We start from the raw sequence: 21,293 nt of genomic DNA on the forward strand, positions 1-21,293 counted from the left end.
AGTATGACGCTGGCTTGCTAATCATGAAGGTGTTGACTGATAATTTGCCGCAGTAGCTCACTAACCACACAGTACTGGCTGAGAAAGTTCCTCTGATTTTCCATTGTGGTTCCTCTTATCAGTGGTGCAGGTCCGATGGCCTCACAAGGAAGTAGGTCTAGTTGTTGACGAAAAACCGAGGTCCCGTGTACACAATGGAAGGCATGTAAAAGAACCCTTGCCAGCTGGATTCGAAATAAGAGTAGGCCTGAGTGCCGCTCTCGTTCCTTATAGCAAACTTCATGACTTATACCACTCTTCATTAGTCCAGTCAGTCCAAAAAAAGTAGGACGTTAAACCCCCAGTTCATTTCTGATAAAAGGGTGGTACTAAATAAGAAAACCATTTGAAGCACAGACTGAATTCAAATGAAATGGTGTTTAACATCTCATCAACTGACTACTTTGGCCACTTTGAGACTAACATATTGTAATGTGTGCGAGAAGAAGAATTTTCCCTAACAGCTGGAATCCCGAAGACACTTCTTTAAATTTCCTTTTCAATGGATCATTTTAATTGCAATTCCAATTTGCACGCTCGACAACCCTAAACAAGAATTCGAACGAGACCTGTTATATTGTCTAACTAAGACAGAAACATGTACCCTGGAAAACTGTTTTATACCATCCGAAAGACTAGACACGCATTTCTTTTAGAGAGAGAGAGAGAGAGAGAGAGAGAGAAATGGGGTTTAACGTCCACTCGACACAAACTAGGTCATTTCGAGACTAACATATGGTTTAATTTTATTTCAATAAAAGGGGTCTTTAGTAGTGGGAGGAAACCGGAGGACCCGGAGAAAACCCACGAGGTTGGACAGGCGACCCTAGTCCTTGTCACGTACAACCGGGGATTCGAAACCACGCCAGTTGACTCAATGGCAGGCTTTATGATACAGCGCGCACGTGCTAACCATTCGGCAATCAAATCCCCTTTTCATTTAGAAAGAATTCGAACGAGACCTGGGTTTTATAATATTTTATTATCCAACTGCGACAGAAACTTCTGTTAACTACGAAACTATTAGCGCATCAACACGAAACTAACAAATAAATTATCATACAACAGATCTATTAAAAATAATATAATAATAATAATAATATATTTTATATATACATTAACTGGCAAATTTACTTTTTACAAATTTCGGGAGAAACTTACATTAATATATTACACCATAGACATATACTCTGATAATCTTCTAAACATGATGTATCCCGAAAATACTTGTTCTAGAACATCTGATTACACTTATCGTTGAAATAGGAAGTTTATGCCACTAACAATTTTCATCGTATGTTTTGTTAAATACTTGGGAAGTGAATCCGGGCGCTGATTTAGTCAAATATACAACAAACGGGAAAAATATCGCACTCCTGTTTACAGAAAGCAACTGTTTAGCTGAACAGACATTATTTAAAGAATTAAGAGACTACATTGGACCAATCATGTTAAAGAACACAGGTATCATGTGACATTCAAAATGGAAACTCCCATCGAAACTTTGTCCCCTGAATAGAAAATTCCTTTCATTTTAACGTCGACGTCTCCTATTTCTTAATAACAAACTACCCGTAGGTAGAGTGGTTCGTGCACATAACAAAAATACAGTAAACGAGCTATATTTGGGGCTATATTTGGAGCTGTAGGGTATCTGTGTTAAATTGAATGTACGCCGCCATTTGGAAATCACTTGAAATCATGTGATTTTATCACCCAATCATGTTGTTATTTGGGGGTTTCTAATATGTTGTGGTTTGTCAGTATCTGTTTTTAATTTGTGGGTATCAGCAAGCTAGTTTTCTCTTTATTGTTTATTTGAAATAATGTGGAGGTATGGAAACTATTCGTACAATAAGTTTTTTTACCCATAATGTAAACTTCGAAATGTACTCTCGGGCTACTGATGAAAATATCAACAAAATGATGACTAATATTATGGATGGACAGTTCATAATAAAATGCATAATACGGATAACTGATAGGATAATAACAAATAATGCTTGTAAAAAGTAACGTAATAACAAGAGTGAGAAAATCACTAGTTTTATACAAGAAGTAAGGGAGGATAATAGAAAAGACAAAAATAACAATAACAGATAATATATATTTTCCAAACTATTATATAATATATTTATTTATTGGGATATTATTTGTTCTATATTTTATTTTTAAAAAATGCATGGGATTAGGAAATATGAACAAGGCAAGAATTGCTCTATAATATAAATTCAAGTAAGACAGAAGCTAAAAAAGTTTCATGTAGACACGAATCACCGAGCTTTAGTTATTGCATAAATATGATTAATGTGAATTTTAAAATACATATTTCATATTTTGATCAGCGACTTCAAAGGAAAATCGGTTACGTATTATTTAATTTATCCCAAGTTCACCGCATTAATCCTATAGAAAGTTGAAGATATCTCAATTTAATAACAAGTAATAAATATAGCAGAGTATAGCGATCATATATCCAAGAACAATTTATGTGCATTGAGCACGTCTTTTAGATTTATAATTTATGATTATTATTATACATTTGTAAATAGCACTATTTTTATGGATTAAACTAATCTATTAGATGTACAAAAATATATGACATAGACATTCAGACAAATTTATATATATATATGTAAGGTCAATATAAAAAATACCTGTGTTTACGGTTACCTCACCGATCCTATTTTTTGAGTCGATAACGCCTACCATAAACTTTTTTCTCGATTTCCCAGGGAATTAGAATTATTTGCAAAAACCTTTCACAATAATTAATACAGAAACGTTAGGAAATAGGTAATACAAACAACACAACGAAAAAAATCAGAGCGACCGATCTTATTTTTTTTAATTTTTTTTTTGGGGGGGGGGGGCATTTAAACGTAAACACAGGTATTTATTTATTTTATTGGCCTAGTGCTTTTAACTGGCGAAAACATCACTCTTATTGTCCTTTTTAAGTTGATGTGTAATATGTTAAGCCCACTGTTATTCACTCTAATGTTCCTGAGATTCATTCCTTTGGGCCAAGAGAAACAATTAATCTCATTGAAGAACAAATACACAAACACGACACATTACGTTGATGAACCGTAAAACTAGTAATTACGTCATAGAGACAGCGATTTCATTTCTAGCAGCACCGATATTGCACACACGCCCATCCCTACCCCCAATCTTCCCTACACCGGTTTCAATGTACTTCCCACTAGCTATGAAAGAATTGCGAGTCAATATCTCATAAAATTCCACTCAGCACTTGTACGATAGTTTTCCAAATAGTCATTACATCCGCCGCAATTTCGTATCCATAGTCTTTGGTAAATAAATATGTCTTTGGAGACTAATCATGAGCACAAAATGTTCCTGGTTAGAACTGAGCAAAATGGTCAGCTACTGGAGAACGGAATAGGGACATATAATATCAAATAGGAGCATGGACATTCCGTTCATACTGGTTTGACCTGGTCTATGTCCGGTGTAGGTTTATCATTACATTAAGGAATCCTGGTCCCCCAAATACATTCTCACCCTATCACAGAATATCTCAAAATCGCCGTCTGAATTATAATTCTGAAAAACAAAAATATTGAAATGATAAGTAATTTTATCTAAAAGAAACTAACTTAAATGTTGACTAATTGCTTCCTGAAAGCAGGAAATTAACATTCAAAACAGATCGCGCAAACAATAAATGTCACACACTATTATAATAAGAACCGCCCATGCACAGTGTGCTAGTTCTTTCTTTATAATGTAATGCCAGTTTGGAGAGGTTTTCAAAGCTAACAAAAAATAGGGTTTTGTATTATTGAGAATCTGGCTTGGAATGATGATTCTTTAACTTACCATCGCAAAACATATCAACAAGATCCGTCTTTAAGCCTTTTAGTTGATCATAATTTTCAACACGGAAAAAGTGCTTCTGTAGAGGATCATCACACATCATTTCTATCTCTTTCTGAACTTCACCATTACCAACCGCCACCACATACACCTCCACGCCCCGGATTCTAGCAAACCTGGCTTCTCTTAAAGCTTTCAGTGGTTGTTCCAACTGCCCATCAACAACCACTACTGCAACTTTTTTAGCATCTTTTCTGCCACCCTCTTTTGAGGAAAACGAGTTCCTACGCATATCCTTCAGTAGCTTGCTTATATCCGTTCCCCTTTGATTTCTAGATATGGCGTCTTTCATGGCTTGTTCATTTCTGTGAGCTCCAAGCGAAAACCCTTCTTCGCCTGCGTCACATCCGGCCGACATTAGACCAACATGGACATTGTCTTGGTCGATATCCACTGATTTACTGACATCTCGAACAAATTCTAGTGTCTTCTTTGTGTTTGTTCTCCCTGCATTAGCACTATCCACAACAAACATTAAATCAGCTTGTTGCCTGAATCCGCATGCTGAAACAACATAAAATGGTAAATTATTAACACCATTTACCTGACAATATACACATTATTACAAATGGTTATACGTTCAATCGAATAAAAATTTGTGTTAGTCCCTAACAGTGAATCGGTCAATTAGTTATTTTACTACAGTCATGTTGAAATGGGAGATCACTCATATATAACTATGTAGAAGGCCAAATAATGTAGGCCCACCCGAACCAGTATTGAATGATAATCTAACCTACATTTTGCACCAATATCTTTTGGTGAATCCACAAACTAGTTCGACTTGTTTTATGTTCTTACACAAATATTAACGCACAGGTTTTGAGTAAATGTGACATTTCGTAATATTTTACATAAAGCAATTTTCTTTTTCAATTCATTGCGGTTAAATACTTTGCAGTGCTACTCGTGCATACATAGTCAACAAACACCACCATCAGTTCGATTCATGGTGCAGAAAACTAAAACTTTACATCACCATTTCAGTTCATTTCGTAACACCCTACTGCCTCCCCACTCCACACAAAATATTTCATTATTTAAAATGTCAAGCGACACGGTGTATTAAAATCAGAATGTTTGGTTTTACATCTTTAAGACACCTGTGCTCTTTAACCTGACCTAATGTCTCATCTAGATGCTTAAATCTCAAACTGTCATCTCTCAGAACAAATCATAAGAGGCAAGCCAATCCATAGAGGGAGTGCTGTCATTGCATGCCATTTAATTATTCATTGTGCATTCGTTCATCATATATTTACTAGTATTTACTACTATAGAAATAAATATCGTTACTTACACAAGTTAGTAAGAGGTGTTTCTGTTGGTTTGGCTGAAAACGAAAGAGAAAACAGAAAAGGTTAAAAGACGTTCCACAAAGTCAAAATGGCTAATGAGTAGAAAGAATTATCTTTAAAATCTGAATATCTTTGTATTTCGTCAAGATGTTAATGAAATTTGACATCAATGATATACTGTACTAAGCTGTTTTAATACGATTAAAATACGAAGTAGGTTTAAATACTCACTTCGACAGGCTTGAATTGTTAAATCTTTAATAATTGTTTCTATCTGGTCAAAATCATCCACAAAATAACCATGTCTACCCCATCCTTTATTACCCTTGGATATGACATGCATCTCATCCTTGCTGTATCCCTTGCCAACCCCTATACTGAACAGAGTCATTCCAGCACTTCGAGCATCACCAGCTTCTTTCTTTGTTTTATGGATATTTCTAGATTTGCTTCCGGCAATGAAGACGGCAACCTGAGCAGCACCGGGTCGACTGAGACTTCTCCGGAAACTTTTTGTTCTTACATATCTGCATGATACAAAATAATAACTATTTGATTATCCCACAAGAAAACAAAGGAAGCAAATCTTCTATACATTACAAATATGTATATGATATGACTAATAATATGGGATAATATTAAAGCTGTATTATATAAGAGGTAAATATGCCTATTACAGATCATGTTGGCTTCAAATGTTATATAAAGTATCAATTAGGCATTTTTTCACATGAAAATCCCATAATCAATTTTATAGACCATTGGATGGCTGTGAATTAGAACCACCGCATCATTTATTAATTGAACGTTAAAATTGATAATCGAGACTTAGTTTATTACCACAACAATGTTATTTGACAATCGAGACTATCATGTTAAAACTTCAAACATTCATAACTTTGCTCATTTTCCTTTTTTATTTTACATAATCAATCTTTAAGCGTTACTATCTATTCTTTCAGTGAAATATACTTTCTTTTATGCTTTTAAGCTAAAATATTCGACCATTGTCCATGGATTTCCATCTAAGTAGGTATTTACCGTCCCATATCTTGTTCTTAAAAGTTTAAACGGCTATAATTAATATCTAAGCAGGTTGTAAGAGTGTGAAACACCGGGTTGTTCCCATCCAGCTCAAAATATTGATTAAGAGGATTAAGGGTTTAGGGCTGGGGGATTATGGTCTGTAGCTGAAATGTGTTCACCTAATTAGATATGGATTAACCGTTTAATAAGTGTCATGTGAACTGTGTTTAATAAGTGTCATGTGAACTGTGTTTAATAAGTGTCATGTGAACTGTGTTTAATGAGTGATTTTTTACAAAGTAATGAATCTATTTGGTTCAATTAAAACATATTTAAGGGAGTGACATCTTCAGTTGATATGTCAAAATGGCAAATGTAAATGTTCATATATATATATATATATGAATATATATATTCATGTAAATATATATTTTTAATGTTGATGCTCATTTCATAGTGCTATTTAGTTATTTATTTTTTATATTAAGTTTTTCCATTTACATTAAAAGTGTTAAAATAAACATGTTTTACTATAATAAATGTTGAATAAAACATTATCAAGTGATTTTGTTTTACTATTAGGTTTAACCTAATGAAATAAACAGTGCCCAATGTGAAACAGACTACAGCTAATCCTTCTTTAGAAATTCCAATTATACCTTAGTCACGCTAACATGATTATTTAAGTTTTGAGCTGGGTGGGAATGAACCGAAACACCATGATACAGATTTAACCACTTGTTGTAAATGACATTATAAGTATCGGTCAGTGTTTTAGATTGGACAAAATGTTGTCCAACATACATGTAGATACGAACATAAAACGTCAAAAGTAATCTAATTTTGACATATAGCACAGAGGGCACACATGATAAATGATTGCTCCTGTGGGGAGAACACTTTAGCATATGGTTATACTGGCTATCATATTAATACATTTTGACGTGGTGTGACGTAAAACTGGTTTCATCAAAGCTGGTAGACGAGAACAGGTCTTTGAAATCAAAGTAGACCGTTAACCCAGATCTAACGATAAGTAAGTAGTTAGGTATTTTAGTAAAACGTACCTGACGGCATTGTCAATCCTAGTACCACCAGCACTTCGTCTGGAACTGATAATCGCCTCTAATAAGGGTTTCATGTTGGTATGGTCTGAGAGGTCAAACTGGCGCAAGACCTGGTCAGTATATACAATAAGGCCAACCCTGGTCTTGTTCTCGCCGATATCCATACGTCTGGCTACTTCACGTACAAAGCGAATCTGCTGCCAGTAATCGTTACGGTTGATGCCGTTAGAGGAATCAATGGCGAAGACGATGTCAGCTTTCTTGTTTCTACATGCTGAAGATATAAATAAACAAAGTTAATGAAAATCGGGAAAACATCATTAATCCAAAACATCATGAAGACATTTGTCCCTCAATATTGTATTTATTTCTTGTGAAACAAAATATTCCATCTCGCAAATTAGTTTGTGAGCATGTTTGGAATCTTAAATCAAACAAACGATTCCTGAATAATTCCATGGTTGGTTTGCTAAAAAAAATGTTTGCAGCCTATTTACTGTATAATGCTTAAATCTTTATTCATTACCCTGCTTTAGAATTCCATGAAACTATTGCTGAAAGGCTTAAAATTAACCACGTTATTCGTATGGTCGGTGTGGAGGGAGATCGAGTTGAAGCATTCTTTGTTTTGTTTGGTTTTACCAAATCGGAGAAAATTTAATGACCAGCCAATGAGCTTGGCAATATTAAGTTCGGGACTGGGATTCCCCACTCATTGTGACGCTATCTGGTATGATTTAAACGATAAAGAACACAATAAAATTTGTAAGACAGTATAATTGGGTCTTATTTCGCATCGTTAACTATATATCATCACCATATACATACCACATAAATATTGTAAAACAGACACCCTCTCGTATGTCTTACCTATTACAAATCTAATTTTACGGCCTTTGTTGTACAATAATAACATTTTAAAGCGAGTAGTGGCAGTTAAATATCCAAGCAACGTTGTATGTATGTCTTATAAGGAAAGTGGAGAATAGACAAACTTCGAATCACCAAGGTCGACATAAAACAATTTAAACTTAACGTTCCACAACCTAGTCAGACGCACTCATGTATGAAAACAACAACAAACATTTCATAAAAGGTGTAATAAATCGTCCCAGGTAGATGTCATGTCGTAATCCCCTTCAACTTTAATTTCCATTACGTTTTAACATATTATAATATTCTCCCTCACATATTTGAATCCATCATGATCAAATGACTGTAATAAAGCGCATGTTTTATTGTACAACGATTCGAAATTTAGAGCCACTAATTTCATATGATAAAGTGGGTAGGATGCTGTGACATTGTTTCCTCGCCACAGTCTGTCAAAATTGCTTGACAATGGATCACACGCACATATTACTTCTTATATCGACATATAGCGTCTATTATTATAGCGCACGTATATAGAGATTTTCATAGAAAGTAATCTTTCAATTTAAATTACCCATCATGATAAATGATATCTTTATGGTTGGATCAAATAACATCTAATGATGATTTTTCTTCAAAGCTTAATACATAGTGTAAGTGAACCTAAGGCAAAATCGTATTAATCCACAGAAAATTGGTTTTCACAGATCAAAGATATACTACAAAATGATTTTTTTTCATGCATCTCAATTATAGAATAATTTCCGGAGAGACGTTTCATATGAGCTTGATTTCATATAGTTCTATTTCTATTATTATATTCAAACGCATGAGTTGATAGTCATCTAATAATTGTGCCAGAAAACTTAAAAGAGCTCAAACTCTTTGATTTAGATCGGTATGAGGTGTTGTATTAGATTAACATGACGCGTTAGTTCTATTAAAGTTGACACGCCCTCTTTATACATATGCTTTTGTGTCGAAAGATTCAGAGGAAATAGCTTTGTTTACAAACATTGGTTTTAGTTTGGCGTCACGATCGTTCAACACCATCGAAAAACAAGTCAAATGAAATCAAATGAAATCGACTATTTTATTTTTGACCCAGATCAAAGTAGTTCAATCATTTTAATACCGACTGTTTAAATAAGAGGGTGCTGCAACCTTTACAATAAATCACTGACCTATACAAGTTATACGCTTCATTTAATGTAATGGGCGTTCCGTTACCGAATAACTACCACCATTTTAAACTATTAAAGAAAAACCTTTATGATATGCCTGGATAACTTTTAAAAAAAAATACATTGATGCTTTGGTTAACAGAGTACAATTGGGTCATGTAGGTTTGCAACAATATCATTCACCCACCGCTAAGAGATATGGTGCAAGAGACTATAGTTTGGGAGACAGACAGGGCTCGATAGAGGGGGTGTTTGTAAATCACCTATGATTACCAATGTCATGAGCGATAGAATAACACTGCCTTTACAGCTTCTTCAATTCTTTGTCGTATTTCAATTCGAGGATTAAAGTGAAAAGGGGATATTATGGAAGCCTACTACCATTCATAATTTCTACTTTTCGCCTCTTGAGAACACGAAAGTCGAAAAGTCGAAAAGTAGAAGTTACGACAAAATGTGAGGCGACAAGACGGTATACAAGCCAAAATCAACTCGAAAATAGGAAATTAAGAAATAACACACCGCGATAATAGCGCCCCCCGTTTTTTCTTAATTTCTACTTTTCGACTTGCATTTTGGCTTGTATACCGTCTTGTCGACTTTCGACTTAGTCATATTTTTGTATTTATTGATGTCAGTAAGAAGGCGCCAACACGCTATACAAGCCAAAATGCAACTCGAAAAGTAGAAATTAGGAAATTAACACACTGCGCTATTAGCGACCTATGATCTGTCGTACTGTCGACTTTTCGACTTTTCTACTTTTCGCCTAGGAAGTTGTTGTAGTCTCTGCCTTCCAGGTCATATTTGAATACGCGCAATTCCCGTTAACAAAAATGTCTGTGTGATAGAGTCTAGTAATGATGCCGATTATTTTATTAATATCTCGATCAAGCTTAGATTGTAAGTTTTATAATAATACTGACGACTGTATAATTTAATTTCCCATCGCCAACACTGATTACATTGTAAAGACTGGTTTAGAATTTTAATTTGCATAATACTAGACTCTATCACACAGACATTTTTGTTAACGGGAATTGCGCGTATTCAAATGTGACCTGGAAGGCAGAGACTACAACAACTTCCTAGGCGAAAAGTAGAAAAGTCGAAAAGTCGACAGTACGACAGACCATAGGTCGCTAATAGCGCAGTATGTTAATTTCCTAATTTCTACTTTTCGAGTTTCATTTTGGCTTGTATAGCGTGATGGCGCCTTCTTACTGACATCAATAAATACAAAAATATGACTAAGTCGAAAGTCGACAAGACGGTATACAAGCCAAAATGCAAGTCGAAAAGTAGAAATTAAGAAAAAACGGGGAGCGCTATTATCGCGATGTGTTATTTCTTAATTTCCTATTTTCGAGTTGATTTTGGCTTGTATACCGTCTTGTCGCCTCACAATTTGTCGTAACTTCTACTTTTCGACTTTTCGACTTTCGTGTTCTGAAGAGGCGAAAGGTAGAAATTAGGAATGGTAGTTATAGGCTTCCATAGGATATGGGGTTCAACCCCATTCAACGTAAATGGGTCACTGAAGGATTACATCTGCTATTTGCATTTCAATAGTTGCCCTGGGAACGAATCCATGAATCCATAAATAACACGCTTTTAGCATGATATACAGTGCACGAGTTAGACAACTCTCTTCTATTAAGCATGGACAGAAATAAAGACTAACATGCGGTGATCTATGTGTTTCATTCCACCCTTCACTTAATTCAAATTATCCATGTTTTTTTTACGTGGTCCCATCCGAACGACTAGGCAACATTTGTTTGCCCCACAGGTGCTACTTCTGTATAAAGCAAAGAGACTATAACAATGGTTCATTAAACTCGACCAATATAAACAAAAAACAGTCTTGTATCGCTTATTTCTAGCATTATTTCCGTTACCTGGTTCAAGCATGGTTCTTTCGGTGGGTTTTGGAGGTGGGGGAGTTGTTGTTGTAGTTGCTGAAAGAAAGAAATATATCCATATTATATTCAAAATTTAAAATAAAATTTAAATCGGGTACGTGCTAAGATAAACATAATTTAACATATAATTTAAAGTTCATAACTACATGTATATATTTGACCACACTAAATGGCAAAGCGTATGGATTTATATCAAATTTTTAAATGTTCTGAAGATAATCCATTTTCAGGTACCAAAAGCCATATACCCGTTATTTGGATCGAATAGCATTATGCATAATATATCAAGTGGTAAGTATGTAATATGCTTATATACTTATATATTTTTAATGATAATATATTCATAGTTTAATTACAAAATGCTGAATTTTCTTGTTTATCGAGTTTCTAAGATAGAAAGAACATGTTCAATCTATGTTCCAAAACAAGTAGAGAAAATAATATTTTGTTTAATATGTTATACAGTATACATAAACATAATGTCCACTAAACAACAGAGCAATACAATATACACCAAGCCAAGTAGAGAACAAACTGTAATCACAACAATAAAAGCTGTTTTCTAAGCCCAAAATGGAACCACTATCAACAATAGCTTCTATAAAGTAACCACTTCTGTCAAAAATATCCATAAATTCTATCACTAATGACATAAATCAATTGCCAATAACAACAATAAACTGCAAATAACAACAATGAAAAGCTGATTAAATAACAGTATTAATGTTCAATGTTAAAAGGCCGGATAAAATTCTCAAACACCCACTGAATGTAACATTAAACTTTGAAATGCTAATACCAAGATTTTCCGGTATCGAAAACCTTAACAGAATTCCAATTTCAGGCATAAGCAGACCTATTATTACACAGGCTACCCATTCAGAAGCTGTTTTAACATTGCTCACTTAAGCGATGCAGTTTAGTTTTATTCAGTACGAAGTTACATGAATGAACCTTTGTCTTCATCTCCAGAATATGATTCATCTGTTGTGTTAATCTTCTCTTTTCCTTCTAAAAAATACACCCAAATAGCTGATGACACAAAATAAGTATACACAGTAAAGATTTGAATACTGATTTACTAGTACGTATGCTAATGCATATTCCTTATTTAATCTGTAATGATTTTTAAAAGTTCTGTTTTAAATGTGTTAACAACTGGTTTGAGCATACTTCAGTACTCACCATGAGGTAGAGCAGTGGGGTTGTCGTTTCCTTTACTCTTTGGCTCTTCTGTAGTAACAATGTCACCAGAAGAGGACGGCGATACATTCCTGCATCTTGGAAGTTCTTTGTTGGAATTATCGCTGTCTGAAAATCCATTCCTTTTGTTTTGAAATCCAGAAAAAGGGGATTTATGTTCGTCGATTGGAATGGTCGAACCAGGGAATTTATTATTGTTATTGGAATTATATGAATTTGAAAATCCTTTGCGGTAATTAGAATTGTCGGTAAATTCATCTCTATTCAAATGATTGTTATTGTTTGGATTATCGGTATCCGTAAAACGATTTTTGTGGCCTGCCTTATCTGCACCTCGAAATCGGTTGTTCGGTTTGTTGTTTGGATTATCTGCATCCGTAAAACGATTGTTGTTGCTTGAAACGCTACGAAATCTGTTGTTTGGATTGTTGTTCTGATTATCGACATTTGTAAACCGGTTGTTATTGAAGTTTGGATTATCGGCATCAGTAAACCGGTTATTTTTATAGTTTGGATTATCGGCATCCGTAAAGCGGTTGTTGTTGCTTGGATTATCGATGGCTGGAAATCTATTATTCGGGAGATTGCTTGGATTATATGCACCTGTAAACTTGTTTGCAGCATCTGTAAAACGGTCGTTGAAGTTTGGATTGTCGGCATTAGTAAACCGGTTATTGTTATTGTTTGGATTATCGGCATCCGTAAAGCGGTTGTTGTTGCTTGGATTATCGATGGTACGAAATCTTGTATTTGGGTTGTTGTTTAGATTATCGGCATCTGTAAACCGGTTGTTGTTGTTGTCTGGATCATCGGTTTTTCTAAACCTGTTGTATGGATTATCGACACCCCTAAGTTCTTTATTTTGATTATTGTTTAGATTATCTTCATCTGTATACCTGTCATTGTCGGCATTTGTATACTTGTTATTGTTGTTTGGATAATAGGTACCTGTAAACGTGTTATTGTTGTTTCGATTTCCAGCATCTGTAATCCGTGTTTGTTTGTTTGGATTGTCAGCATCTGTAAACCGGTTATTGTTATTATTTGAATTATCGGCATTCGTAAAAGGATTGTTGTTGTTTGAATTATCGGTCTCCCTAAACCCGTTGTTTGGATTATCAAAACCTTTATTTCGATTATTGTGAAGATTATCGGTTTCTGTAAACTTGTTATTGCTGTTTGGATTTTCAGCATCTGTAAACCGGTTTTGTTTGTATGGAGTATCGGTATCCGTAAACCTGCTATTGTTGTTATTTGGATTATTGACATTCGTAAAACGATTGTTTGGATTATCGACACCTCTAAATATGTTGTTGGGGTTCTTGTTTAGATTGTCGTCCTCCGTAAACCTGTAATCGCTGTTTGCGTTATCGCCATCTGTAAACATGTTATTGTTGTTTGGAGTTTCGGCATCTGTAAACCTGTTCTTGTTGTTTGGATTTTCGGCATCTGTATTCCGGTTTTGTTTGTTTGGATTATCGACGTCTCTGGACCTTTTTTTGTTGTTTGGATTCTCGCTATTTGTAAACTTATTATGGTTGATTGGATTATTGACATCTGCAAACTTGTTATTGTTGCTTAGATGCTCGACATCTGTAAACTTGTTATTGTCGTAAGGATTATCGGCATCTGTTAATCTGTTGTTATTGTCGTACGGATTATCTGCATCCGTAAACCTTTTATTATTGTACGTATTGGCATCATCCGTTAACCTTTTGTTACTGTTGTTGTGATGATTGACGCCTCTATTATTCATATTGGGTTGATTAGTTTTGTTATTTGGGTTATCGACACCTGTTAAACTGTTTTTGTAATTTGAAATAGCTCTAAACTTGTTATTATTGTTGTCGAGATTTGTAAGCTCGTTGTTGTTGTTTGGATTATTGGTACCAGTAAACGTGTCATGGTTGTTGTTTTGTGAATTATCGGCATTTACGTCACCCGAATAAGTGTCTTCCTTCTGGTCCTTCGGTGTGTGTTGGGTGTCAGTAACCGAAAACCTATCTGCATTTCGCGCATCTTCCGAATTAGGAGAGACAGTTGACGGTTTTTCGTCAAATGGGTCAAGAGGCAGCCAGCCAGAAGGAGAAGTGTTTTCCGAATGACCTGTTATGAAATCTTCGGCTTCTAACTTAGAATTAGGATTGTGAAATGGAGGGAATTTTGGTGGACCAATTCTTCCAAATAAGTTACTTATATCGCTTGAACTTTGCTCAATAGATGTCCTAGTTGAAAGGATTGGTATTGTCGTGGAAATGGGGATATTACCGGTTTTGGTAGTTTTCGATATAATGATATCAGATGTAGGAATAGGGTGCCCTCTCTTCGACGATGCAGCTGTTTCATTTTTGGTAGAGGTGGGAGGTTTATGATCTTTTCGACGTTTCTCTAGAAGATGAAAATGTTTTAAAAGAAAATCCATCATCTTTAAAGCTTAAGAATTTGTGAAATACTTGGGATGAATGTGGTGAAATATTACATCAATATCATGATAGACTTTAAGGAAAACAAAATGTTCGTCTGTAAAATATATGATAATCATACTAATACAGTCAGGTCTGTTAAATTTGATGAACGATCTACAAGTTAACAATTTGGTTAACAGAAAAAGCAATAATTACAGGTAGAGATTTGTATATTTCTTGTAAACACACCAGTTTTTCTTAAGATGATGGATTAAAACAGATGGGCCGATCAATCATGATAAAGCATAATAACGCAGAAACACATATTTGTCACCCAAACATAAGGACATACATGTACAGAATATAGAGATGTGTTTGAAAGCCAGGCGTAGATACTGTTGTAGAGGCATTTCAGAAATGTTGTGTAGACAGTGTCAAAAAGATCTTAAAGCTCATTGGAAATCGATATCCAGGGTATGGATTTATATGCTCAGTGTCCTTTAAGATCTTAAAGATTCAAGAAAATGAGGAATTTCAATCCATATCTTATGGTCTTTTAGAAGCTGGCCATACAATTAATAATCCTAATATGATATTAGTTGAAATCTTTAATAGATACCCAAATGTAATCAACATTTTATTTTGGGCAATTAGCCCAAAGATATATCTCTTAATGCGAACTGCATGACGACAAAATGTTGTTTGACCACTTCTCGAATCATTAAAATTTATGAAAGTATTACCAAGTCAGGGTCAAGAAATATTATCACCAGGACAAAAATGACATGTCCTGGTGCGATGTTTACCACTGACAAAATATTTACAATAACAAAATAATCTAATATGTTTTCTGGTTGATTGTACTAAAAGGATTATCAGGAAGCAATTACTGTGTATAAAAGCAAACTGAAACATATGTGACATAGTCGCTTGCACAACGAATGGCAATAATTGAATCGGTGGCACAGAATATGAATACAAATACAAAGCCAGAAAAACAAAATATTATGAAGTCGACTACTCCGAACAAAGACAATGAACAACAAAAACTGTTGACATTCAATAACATAAAAATGGCAATGTAGAAACACTGTTGGAACCGGCAATAACAATATTAACAAGCATGTATATGGAGCACAAAACGAAAAGTATTACATCCGGTATTTCCACACTGGACAATCGACAACAACATGGTACTGTAGCAGAGCTCTACGAACTAGTACAGTATGATAACAGCACAAATTAACAATTAATATGCACACATAATATTTCCATGACAGCAAATTGAACCTCCAACAAATCAAAAATAAAATTATTGTACACATTAAAAACAACGACAAAACTCTTTTTTGGAGTTCTGTACTATCAAAGCAACATTGCATTATGGAACATATATTTTCTTATCATGAAACACAAAATCTACAACTACGATCGAACTTTACCAACAAAACCCGAAGTCTGCTCAAAAGATGGCGTCGTGGTTCTAGTTTTGTTTTCATGCACCAGTCCGCCATTTTGTTTATTGGTGGATGATGAATCTATAAACATTGCTTCATTTAAAACATTTGTTTAGTAAGAATAAGTTGGGAGTTTTTCAGAAAAACTTGATGCTTAACTTTAGCCTTATCACAAGACTCCAGACAAAAATGTCGATTTGGGCTCTTGAGTTGATGTAGTCCACATTTTATAGCTGTGTTTGAATGCAGATATTAATAGTTGAGTTTAAAAACATAGTTGGGACAAGTTCACAATGCAGTTCGAAAAGATAGTTCATAAATGGAAGAAATATCTCCTATATAAAGGAATAAATTGTTACCTGCACTCTTATCTAACATAATGCCCATTCGCCTATCATTGTGACATTTCATTTTTACAAAGGCTATTATTGTACAGCAACAAATATGCGTATAATTATGCAATTTCGTGTAGGTTATTCAGTTTAGAAACTATTATGTTAACTGAGCGATGTGAAAGCTTACTAGTGGAGCGTGTTGCCATACTTTGATTTTTTGAAAACTTGCATTTAGCTTTTAAATGCTGCACACTGGGCGTAATTTGAATTTGAAAAAGAAATTATAAACCGCAAACATCCTAGAAGTAAGGTCGTCTGCCTTAAAGCAGGGAATGTTTGATTGCTGGTCAAAATCAAGGAATTCAGAAGCAAGCGGCTACTTCTATACGTTTTCTTTAGGCGTTGGCTCAAATGTTTTTAAAAATGTATTAACAAACGTAGGCGATGTTATAAATTAATGTCTAAATAGATTCTGCAGATTTTCGGTATGCAAATGCATTTAGGAGCAGAAAAAATGACGATATTAGAGCAATTAGTGTGATTTATGTAGTTACTTAATGCCAACATATGTCGGTTATTCAACCTATGTAGATGAGAATGACTAATCAAAGTTGCTTATCTGTTCATCTGCATAATAGATAACACAGTGTATATTAATTTTAGCACCGAATGCGTTTTATTCAAGAGTGGCTTTTAACTTGTGTACACGCCATTGCATATTCCAGGTTATCGTGAGTAAAGCTTAATCACAATTAACTAGATTTATCTCTTTTTCCATATGCTCTAGTTGTCTCATTCTGATGTAGCCCATTCGATCGGTTTATGTCTCTTTTTTCATAGGCTGGAAAGGGGCAGCAGAAATAAGACAATCCGTGACATTTTCCTTAATGGTTAAATTTCAAACTTATCCCTTATTGCCATGAACTGCTTCTTCAAGAAAGTGAAAGGGGATTATTTTCAATACCAACGACTTAACTTATGTCAGTAGTACACAATCAACCAACATTATGTGGTAGTATTTGGTTAATAGTTTTGATTGATTACACACCAACATCTTTAATAAATATAATAATAATTCTACTACGTCGTCATACAAGATATCATTATTCATGAAGATTTTTTTTTATCTACCCGAATGTTCCTAATTACGCAATAACAAGAGTCTTTACATATTTTGTGCATTTGAGATACGTGAATACTCAGACTGAGTGTGTCTCAAATCAGCAATGATTAGACGATAAATGCCTGCTCTTGATAAATGAATCTAAAATAGTTATGTACACTGTACAGCCGTCTTAAAAATGAGTGCAATGTTATTCCTAATATTTCGAGACGATAACCTACAAGGTATTATTTTTAAACCCAACAAATGAATTCATATCTAGAAGAAATAACGCATAGACTGCTAATATGTGTTTACGTATTTCAGTTAAAAGATTCTCTTTATTTGCCCGATCACGTTAAATGACTTAAGGCCACATTATTCTAATCAAAGCGTTTATTTCTACTACTCTAATGGTGTCGTTCAAATGAAAATTGGAAACATACAGGTTTGAATAGCAGACATGATAATACATAAACATTGTGGTTTTAGAAAAAGTATGAACACATGTGTAGGTTTAAACGTGCATTGTATTCAGAACAGAGGTAGCTCTATCAAATACTATGTGAGGTTAAAACTTTAGAAAAGGGATCTTTTGCGCCATTATACAGCACTTTCTATAAGTGACCCTAAGGGTCAAGTTGATAAAAGGCTAAAATATCGTAAATTACTTTCACTGGCACGTTGTATAACATGAAGAATACGGAAATGGTTCCTTAGTACATATTAAAAACCCCCATAACTCTAGCCACCTGCACTTAAGCTTTTGTTGGAGATAAATGACTTCACGAAACCTTTCAAAATGGCAACATTAATTTACAAATGCTGGCGTCATAGTGTCGTTGTGTGGTTAAAGCACAAATGGATTCATGTGACATTTTTTGGTTTGAAATAAAACCAGTCCGCATGCATTGGATTATATCGTCAAATGTATTGACCGAAATTCGAACGACCATTTTGTGAATACCGTAACTTCTATCTGTTTTATTATTTTCCGTGGGACTATATTCTTAACCTGGGGGTTATCATGAGATTAACAAAATGGACGACAATGTGTACAGATTATTGCTAAGCCATTTATTGCATTAATGCTAATGCGTTCAAGGCATGATGTCATTTGTTTTCATGAACAATGACATTAAAAAAATCTTTGTTGATCAAAAAAATCCCCATAGCCAGAAACCATTTCAAAATACTGATTTTAAAATCCCTGAATGATAAACAGTAGCACATGGGACAGCGTTAGTCAACCTTATCGAAAGGGAGTGGGGGCATTTTGAAATAAAGGGTCCTGGAATGGCAGGTCCTTGCGTGTTCTTAACAAGCAGCAGTTAGACCAAAAATCCACTGATGCCATCGATGCATCAACTCAGTCATATTCTATCTTGATGTTGTAAAGATAATTTGCACGACTATTTATTTTTATTGTCAGTAAACAATCGCGTGACATATCGGTGACTGCTATTGAGATTTCTTAAGACCCGATAATGGAAAATCCGAAACTTTGGAATTAGGATAAAAGTCAGGGATTTTATTCCAAATCCATATAAATTATTTCAGTGTCGGTAGACGGGGCGTGAATAATATAAATGTTTGAAGTCAGATTTAAAGAGCTTACTTGTGGTTGTTCTTCTAACAAATACTGGAGTGGTTAACTTTTTTGGCTTACCACTTACTGAAAAATAACAAAATGGCTTTTAGCTCTAAACCCTGTTAAAGTGTGATGAAATGAAATGTATTTTAATGTTTTACCTTTTTTTTTGGCCAACCCGGTAAATCAAGACGGGTATATATGCAATGTGCATAGGGATATTTTTGCCAAACAGCGGCCTTTCTGTCTACATTTTATCTACTGCCAAGAGTTATTTTACTTGTACGCTAAAGTGTACACGACACCTTGGTTTTTTTTATCCAATCTGATCAACGCGACCGTCTGCTTTGCCATGGTCACTGTCCTGCACCAATGACTAAGGGCAACTAGGTAGAACAATTCCGAGCAACTTTCTCGGCCAACAGCCGAACGTTAGTGGGCCAGCACACACCCAGTGCGCCACCCCGTGGGTTCATTAAAGTGTGATGTTCCCTGATAATTTCTTAATCACATGATTGTTTGATTACCTATTGCACCGGAAACTGGAGACATTTACAGTTGTATTGAAGAGATCATAACATACAGAAAGCAATATATTATAAAACAACATTATATTTCATTTTAGATGCGCTTGCTTATATATATGAAGTTCAATATTTGTTTGTAAGGATCAAAATAGCCTCTGAAACAAAATAAAACTAAATCTTATTACTTACCTGCGCATGTTCGGACAGCTAAAATATTTCTTACAGAACCCAAAGCACCATAACCCAAAACCTGGAACATGTACTCCATAGATGGCTTACTGGCTATTCCTCGCAATTCTCTAGCATTTACTAAGTCACCAACGCCAATGGCGAACAAGTTTATATGCTGCCGCTTGGCTCTCGATGCTTGAAAAACAGTTCTTAAAATATTTGACGATTGTCCATCGGTGATAATGACGCCTACTCTGGGAACACCCTTTCGACTACCATGCCGTGGACTGAACATTTCTCTCCGCATAAAGCGAACAGCATCCGCAGTGTTCGTAGCATCACCGTAAGTCTCTTCCACCAATCCAATAGCTTCAATTAAATCTTCTTTCTTGTGATAGGTATTTAAATGAAACTGAAGATCCGTATGTCTGTTAAATGTGGCCATACCAACCTGTGTATAGTTTTCACCAATATTGAACATTGAAACAATATTTTGCACAAACTCCAATTGTTTCTTAAAATCTGGACCCCAGATAGAGTTTGAGGCATCAAGTAAAAATACAACATCCGCTGGTTTTCCACCACAATATTCCTCTGTAAGGAAACAAATATGATAGTTAGCTTTTTTTAATAACTGGTTTAATTAATTAATTTTAACCAAAATATTACCATATGAAAAGTGCCATATTTAAACATATTTAAAATGTCTTTCATATTCTTATAATTGTAAACTCCCATCGAAAGCAAAATTTTAAAAGATATAATCTAATTGATCCAATTAAACAAAGTCTGAAAGAAATTAAAGTAACGACGGAGATGAAATGATATTCATGCGTTCGATACATTAAACAGAAATCCATAAAGAAATGATATTCATGCATTGGATACATTACACAGAATTCCATAAATAATAATGAGATGTTATATTTGCCTGAAAGCTAAGCAGGTAAACTTACTTAAGCTAAATAGGTTGCTTATGTTTTTTTAAAGCAAATAAACCATAATATTATATGAAGCATTAACAGCAATAATGCAATTCGCAATGAAGCAAACATTATCGGGCATAGGTTGGTATCAAATATAACAAATGTTGTTCGTTTAAAGATTCATTGAGTGATTGCATTGTGGTAGTTTTTAAATTATAAACCAATTACTAAATGAAAGCAACAATAACGATAACAAGC

At 34.6% G+C, this 21,293-nt stretch overlaps 1 protein-coding gene and 1 long non-coding RNA gene across 6 annotated transcripts in view; one reads left to right on the top strand and one right to left on the bottom strand.

The window, feature by feature from the left end:
• Window positions 1-1,002: 1,002 nt before the first annotated feature.
• LOC126823485 (collagen alpha-1(XII) chain) overlaps window positions 1,003-21,293 on the bottom strand; it is a 43,465-nt gene continuing 23,174 nt past the window's right edge. For 2 of the 5 annotated variants that reach the window (XM_050552355.2, XM_050552356.2), the window contains 11 exons: window positions 20,128-20,703; window positions 19,439-19,495; window positions 16,369-16,464; window positions 12,504-14,909; window positions 12,273-12,329; window positions 11,295-11,354; window positions 7,337-7,610; window positions 5,475-5,770; window positions 5,246-5,278; window positions 3,889-4,449; window positions 1,003-3,612 (listed from right to left, as the gene is read on the bottom strand). In XM_050552355.2, the coding sequence (XP_050408312.1) occupies window positions 3,605-3,612; window positions 3,889-4,449; window positions 5,246-5,278; window positions 5,475-5,770; window positions 7,337-7,610; window positions 11,295-11,354; window positions 12,273-12,329; window positions 12,504-14,909; window positions 16,369-16,464; window positions 19,439-19,495; window positions 20,128-20,703 (4,424 nt within the window). In that variant the 3' untranslated portion in view covers window positions 1,003-3,604. The remainder of the gene's footprint in view (window positions 3,613-3,888; window positions 4,450-5,245; window positions 5,279-5,474; window positions 5,771-7,336; window positions 7,611-11,294; window positions 11,355-12,272; window positions 12,330-12,503; window positions 14,910-16,368; window positions 16,465-19,438; window positions 19,496-20,127; window positions 20,704-21,293) is intronic. The other 3 variants (XM_050552357.2, XM_050552358.2, XM_050552359.2) reach the window with 3 other exon arrangements.
• LOC126823486 (uncharacterized) overlaps window positions 17,371-21,293 on the top strand; it is a 54,568-nt gene continuing 50,645 nt past the window's right edge. Inside the window, exon 1 of the long non-coding RNA XR_007681179.2 lies at window positions 17,371-17,449. This is a non-coding gene — a long non-coding RNA (uncharacterized LOC126823486). The remainder of the gene's footprint in view (window positions 17,450-21,293) is intronic.

The sequence above is a fragment of the Patella vulgata genome, chromosome 6 (genome assembly GCF_932274485.2).
Source record: "Patella vulgata chromosome 6, xgPatVulg1.2, whole genome shotgun sequence".
NCBI lineage: Eukaryota > Metazoa > Mollusca > Gastropoda > Patellidae > Patella > Patella vulgata.